Genomic DNA, 6496 nt, shown 5'->3' with positions numbered 1-6496 from the left:
CACTCAAGGCTCATTGATGCAAGTGACTATCAAAGACTAGCCCATCTGGTGAAATCCCACAGAAGAGCTACTGTAGCACAAACTGATGAAAAAGTTACTGCTGGCTATAATAGAAAGGTGTCAGGACACACAGGTCATGGCAGCTTGCTTTGAATGGGGCTGCGTAGCCACAGACCAGTTCCCTGTCCACCTCCAAAAGTGCCTACAAAGGGCAGGGCCTGACCTGGTGAACCTATTTTTTTTTTTTTACATCATGCAGAGGGCTGGGTGCATGTGTGTCACTTACCTCTGGTAGAGATGGCACCAGGATGCATTATGGGATGAAGACAAGACGGTAAAGGCGGTGTGATACTCTGGGCAATGTTCTGCTTGGGAACCTTGGATCCTGGCACCATGTGGATGTACCTCCTATCTAAACATTGTACGGATAAGTACCCCCCTTCTTAGCAGCAGTATTCCCTAATTTCCAGTGACTTCTTTCAGAAGGATACTCCCTGATCACACTGCAAACATACACAGGAGTGAGGAACATGAACTTTGAGGTGATAACTTGTCTTCAAGCTCCCAATCCAATCAATGATCTGTGGGATGTCTCGGAACAACAATGGAAGCCTCACCGAGCAACTTACAGGACATAAAGGATCTGCATCTAAAGTCGTGGTGCCAGATTCCACAGGACACCTTCAGAAGTCCATGCTTTAATGAATCTCTTTGGATGGTGTAAGGGGGAGTTACACCATATTAGGCAGGTGTGTTTTTTTTTTCAACTTCTTTTTATTAAAGTTTTTCAATAGAAAAGAGAAGAATGAAATTAGACAGTAGGGAATATTTTTCACATTGGTTGTAACGTACAAAAATATATTGCTTCATATATTTTCATGAAAAAACATGGTAAAATATGGAATGTATCTAAGCCAGTCTTCATTGGATCCATGTGAACAAGTCATTTTAAACCATAACCCCCTACCCCCTCTTCCCACCCCAGAAACTCATCAGACTTTTTGGAAGACAACTACTTTACAAATATTCAACCCCTGGCTAGGACATTTTTCCTTTTTTCAATCTCACCTTCCAAGAGCCATAACTCCTTCCAAGAGCCATAACTTTTTTCCGCTGATGTAAACATAGTAAAAGAGCAAATTTTTTGCAGGATAAGGCCTCATAAACACAACCGTTTCCGCTTTGTGGTCCACAAAACCCAGATCCGCAAAACACAGATGTCATCTGCGTGACGTCCATTTTTTTGCAAACCCATTGACTTTAAAGGGTCCGTGGTCCGCATTTTGTGACTAAGAACAGACACACAGATGCGGTCCGTTTTTTTTTTTTTTTTTGCTGACCCATAGAAATAAATGGGTCCATGTGCAATCCACAAAAAAAATGCAGATCGGACACTGATTAAAAATACGGTTTTGTGTATGAGGCCTAAGTTCTATTTTTTAACAGCAACATTTAATGTGATTGAGGAACTATGAAGAAAAAGATAAAGTTTGTGGGGTGGAATGGAGAAATATTACTCGCTGTCGTTTCCCCCTTCCTCACTGGGCAGAGCTCCCATTAGCTTAAAAGGGGTTGTGCAAGAATGAGGGGGTTTTGGCAACCCCTTCCCCCCACACTTAGCCAGGCCTGTAAAGGGAGGCTTACTTACCTGCTTCCGAGAGATGGATCCTCACTCCGTTTCCTTCCGGCCTGCTCCACTCGTCTCCCTCGCTGAAAACATCCGGTTGGATGCCACCTGCAGCCAACCGTTGGCTGCGGCGGTGCCGGTGACCATATTCCCTTGCATCGTGTGACCATTTCTCATGACATAAGGGGAGGCGGTCACTGCTGCGGCATTCAAACCAAATGTTTTCAGCGAGGGAGAGCAGTGGAGCAGGTCGAAAGGAGACGGAGTGAGTATCCATCTCTGGGAACAGTCTGGCCAAGTGTGGGGGGGAGGGGTTGCCAAAACCCCCTCATTCTTGCACAACCCCTTTAAGGTACCTTATCCCTCTGACCACACACACTCAACAAACGCTTCACTTCATCTGAGTGGTGGGTGATGCCCAGTCCCTTATATGCTGACTTAAGCTTATGTGGGCAACGCTCAAGACCCCACACTGAAGCCAACAAGGTCATCTTCCCCTACCAACAATGGCGACTGGGACGGACATTCCCCAGTGCCATATTGACAAGGTGCACCTCCCAGACTACTCATCGTCTCTACCCCCAGTGAGCTGCTGCTCCCCAAGCACAGCGGCCTCCACATATACCAACATAGTAAAACATGGCATCCCCATCGGTACCACTCCTACCACTTTACACATCCTTACACTGTCTAGTGTTACTTAGCTTACTCTATTCTAGAATTATTTTTTGTCAAAATTCTGGCGCATTTTTATTATCAGATCTGCCCCACTGAGTTTTCCAGTTCAGAGAGAGTAATGATAGCTTCTGATGATTGGCTGAATGAGAATATACAGAATTTCATGAATCTCACGATTATAGTCTCTGGATGGGCATGTTCTTCAGCGCTCAGTATGTTATCTGGTACACCGGATCCCCAACTCTTATTATACCCCTCTTCAGCGGCTTTAAAAATTGACCGAAAAGTGGAGACGACTTGAAGACTTCTTTGTCCTTCATGTCACAGAGGCGATAACTGGAAGAAAAAAAATAATGTCTGTGACAGTGGCATGGAACATGAAGGCATTTTTGTAGTCAATATATAGCTTAGCCACGATGGGTAAGGATAACAATTCTCTGCTGCAAATTTTTAACACAAATCTCCCCATTAAAGGTATGCCATCAAAGTCTGAAATGACACAACCCCTTTAAAGATCTCCTCCTGTATTGTGGCTACTGCTCCTATGTAAATCTATCTGTCTCCATGGTAACAGACGACAAACAAACCCTGTGTAGTCGGATCCTGCAGTCGTGCTCCTTTTCATCAGTTAAGTACTTGTTGCTAATGTACATTAGGTAGGGTAGCAAGTAGGAGGAGGATCAGACTACACAAGGTTTATTTGTAGACTGTAACCATGGAGACACATGGGTCTGCATAGGAGCTGAATACACAAAACAGGGTTTTATATAAGAAACAATGGTTCATGACAAGAAGACGGTGAAATTGTAATTGACCAGTACTGTCATGGTGTCCTCCATTAGGACCAGTCACCAACCTCCGTAGCGTATTCAGCGGCTCCTTCATATCAATAATTCCAGTATCAGGATCCACAGTGGTTAGGATACATCTGTCAAACAAAGCACACCAGGAGTCAGTAAACCCTATGATCTTAGCATTGGCTCTCCTTGTAAGAGAATTTGGGGGGGGGGGGGGGGGGGGTGCTGACCTGGGACAAGGCATGACGCGTCTCAGAATCACCTCTCTGCCAATCTGTATGTCCTTCCAGGTGTCCTGCACATCAGAAAGAAAGAGCAAAGAAAATTGCAAATGAGCGAGAGCAATTCCAAAGCTAACAATTCCCTAACGCAGTGATGGCTAACCTCCGGCACTCCGGCTGTGGTGAAACTACGACTCCCAGCATGCTCCATTCAGTTCTATGGAGTTCTGAGAACAGCCAAGGAAGTGTACATCTTGGGAGTCGTAGTTTTACTACAGCTGGAGTGCCAGAGGTTAGCCATCACCTAATGCGTGCTTTTGCCTGCCAGCGATGAGTTACCCTATTGAGATCCAGGTGCGGAGGCCTCCACAGATACCACAACAAAGGGTCTCTGATAGCCATTGGCCTTGGTAAAGTACCAGCAATGGTCTTGAGTAAATCCAAGCGTGGTACAATGGCCAAAATGTACTAATACTGCCAAATGGTCCACCGTAATCCACACATGACATGGGAAGATGAATATGGGAGGAGGCCGTGTAATAAAAATTTCAAAATCGACGCGTTTCAGGGCAGGATCAGGTACGGCAGTGGTGGACACCTTCTGACGAACTAGACGCAGATGCAACAGATTTCTATGGTCTTAAAGAATACGGTTCAGAAGTGTCGGCATATTCATGCAACTATAAATCCTTTTATCACAGGCGATGTTCCACACTTCTACCACTAGATGGCGCCATTTGACCGAAACTGTAGTTTCTCGCCTTTTACAGGGGATCATGAGGCAACATACACTTTTTATCATGAGATTATCATGGGCGGGAATGTTCCCAGCCCTGGAGCTACATGTATGTGTGCTACTATTGATTTTCCAGAATTTAGACCAAATCAGGATATTTAAGATCTCTGTACATATCAAGGACCACTCAAAATTGGCCAATTCGTGGCACATAGCATGGTCATGGTCAACGCTTCATCCCACCAGAGTGGTTTTTCTTGCATGTCCACCACACCTCCCCTAATTCCTTTGCTTGTTCCGGAGAGAATGGTCTTCAGGAAATTCTGGTGTGGTGGATAATATGGGTGCCTGTGCTGTGACCCAGTGGGTTCACTGCTAAAACTGGTAAAACTGTTGAGAAGTTTATTGCTACTTAGGGTTAATATATGCTGACTATGCACTTTCAGTGGTCAAAAATGGTTAATGTGGCTCTATTGTGCACCTGAATCTTAAAAAGGCCATATATAGGAAAGAAGTAGTTAACTGGCTGAAATGGTTGTTAGGTGGTGGGCTGGTCCCACCCCACTGGTAAGAGCTCTAAGCATCACATTGTGGGCTGGTAGGTGGTGAGGGATTATGTTGGTAAAAAGATTTCACCACTGTATATTGAGAATTTTTATTTTGTACCATATACTTTTAATAGGAATCAAGTTTTTGTATATCGGAGTACCCCTTTAAGTAAAAGAAACAGAAATCATAGGGCCCCATAGTGAATCTCAGAATTGGTCCCACCCCTACTGAGAGCTCCACCAAATGTACTGTGCGTCATTAAAGCTGATGTCCACCATCAGTTCATATCTACCTGCCTTCACTCAATTAAAGGGGTATTCCAATCTCAATATGCAATCTAGTAATAAGAAATTACCTTCATTTTTACTTCATCTTTTTTTTTTTTTTTTTTTTTTTATAACAGACCATTCTGTAGATATTGAATGCCCTCTGCTCCATGCCCCTTGCAGAGTAAATTCCCTATTTTCACAGATTACGGTCACCATTGTGGATCTACAGCAGTGGTCACGCATGTGCCGATCCGGTTCCTGCTTTTCTATGATCTTTGCCAGGTTTTCCAGGAGGTCCATGCGCTGAGGCTCCATTTACATATAGAGATAACCTTGATTTGCAGCTATCGCATTGATAGGTGAGGGCTCAACGGGAGCCTTCCCAATCTATAGGCAGTGAGCGCCCTCTAGTGGCCACTGCAGGTAAATGCTATGACTTTATGATAGTAGCATTGTGTGACTCCTCTTACACCTGTCAGTCGCCTGATCTGTCTCTGTTATAAGTAGTTTACTATCAAGTAACGGAAGAAAAGAGCCTTACCTCAGCAAACGCGTCGCATCCAGAAATGACTATATTAGGACGGAAGTTTCTAATGGTTACTTTCTTTTCCAGCTTAGTGTTGAGATTTGCCAGTGAGGCTTCAGAGAGCAGCAGGAAGGGGGCAAGATCAGGATACGCCACCTGCAGGACAGGATGGGGATAGCAGAGCCAATCAGAAATGTACAACGATTGACTGATTTAGAGTCACAAAAGGTCTTCTTCTCTAGTTACCTCCAAAGCTGCATTTAGGATTCATCTATCTGCTAATTTTAATGTACTGGAAATATGCTGAAAGTCATGAAGTGATGCATTTTTTATTTTTAGGGTGGGGGTGGGGGGTGCAGTTTTTATATCAAACTACTAAACCATAGTGTAAATCCTGCATCTCCCACATTGCATTACATTTTTTATACAGGAGTGGACTGGGTTCTGCAGGGGCGGTATTTTGTGTTCACTGTGGTATTGTTGGCTCCGCCTACTTGTGTTGGCCCTGCCTATTTGTTCTCCCACTGTCAATCTGGACCCGCCTACAACATGGGCTACTTTAAGTTCCCAGTCTGCCCCTGTTTCTATACATATAGTCCCCGGCAAGGAGGCTTCGTTAGAGAGGGTCTGATAACAGTGTTAAAAATGAGGCCCCTTTTAGGCTTTACTTGACACCCCCACTCTCATAGCCACCCTTGGCGGGAAGTCCTGGTACCCCAAATTGCACCTACGCTTTCTTTCATATGCCCCAAAGGTTCAGTGCACTCCCCAAGCCCTGTATCTACTACTATGTCTGAGGCAAAGTAGCTTGTGGCGCTCTCCATGACACCCAACTAGCCCACCATTTATTTTTCCAATTTTCCCCCACCCATGAGAATGGGGAAGAGACCGACCTTAAATGCTCCCTTTCTCTCTCTAAGGACCTCAGAGCAGCCCCATGGACTCCCTCTATGATATGCAAGCCCTTGGCTAATAGTCATTAGGAAAGTGGTAGAATTGTGAATGCAGCTCTGAGGGTGTAATTCAAGGTTAGTATAGGAAAGGCAAAGTTGCAGAATATTACCTGATAAGAGATGAGTGCACTACTCACTAG

At 44.6% G+C, this 6496-nt stretch overlaps 1 protein-coding gene across 1 annotated transcript in view; it reads right to left on the bottom strand.

Moving 5' to 3' along the window:
• Nucleotides 1-1291: 1291 nt before the first annotated feature.
• LOC120999524 (mitochondrial amidoxime-reducing component 1-like) overlaps nucleotides 1292-6496 on the bottom strand; it is a 29840-nt gene continuing 24635 nt past the window's right edge. Inside the window, exons 5-8 of the mRNA XM_040430462.1 lie at nucleotides 5419-5559; nucleotides 3333-3397; nucleotides 3162-3233; nucleotides 1292-2641 (exon numbers count right to left, since the gene is read on the bottom strand). Of these exons, the coding sequence (XP_040286396.1) occupies nucleotides 2515-2641; nucleotides 3162-3233; nucleotides 3333-3397; nucleotides 5419-5559 (405 nt within the window). The 3' untranslated portion in view covers nucleotides 1292-2514. The remainder of the gene's footprint in view (nucleotides 2642-3161; nucleotides 3234-3332; nucleotides 3398-5418; nucleotides 5560-6496) is intronic.

The sequence above is a fragment of the Bufo bufo genome, chromosome 4 (genome assembly GCF_905171765.1).
Source record: "Bufo bufo chromosome 4, aBufBuf1.1, whole genome shotgun sequence".
Taxonomy (NCBI): Eukaryota; Metazoa; Chordata; class Amphibia; order Anura; family Bufonidae; genus Bufo; species Bufo bufo.
Note: the sequence above shows the minus strand (reverse complement) of the source record. Positions and strands in the feature narration are given on the sequence as shown.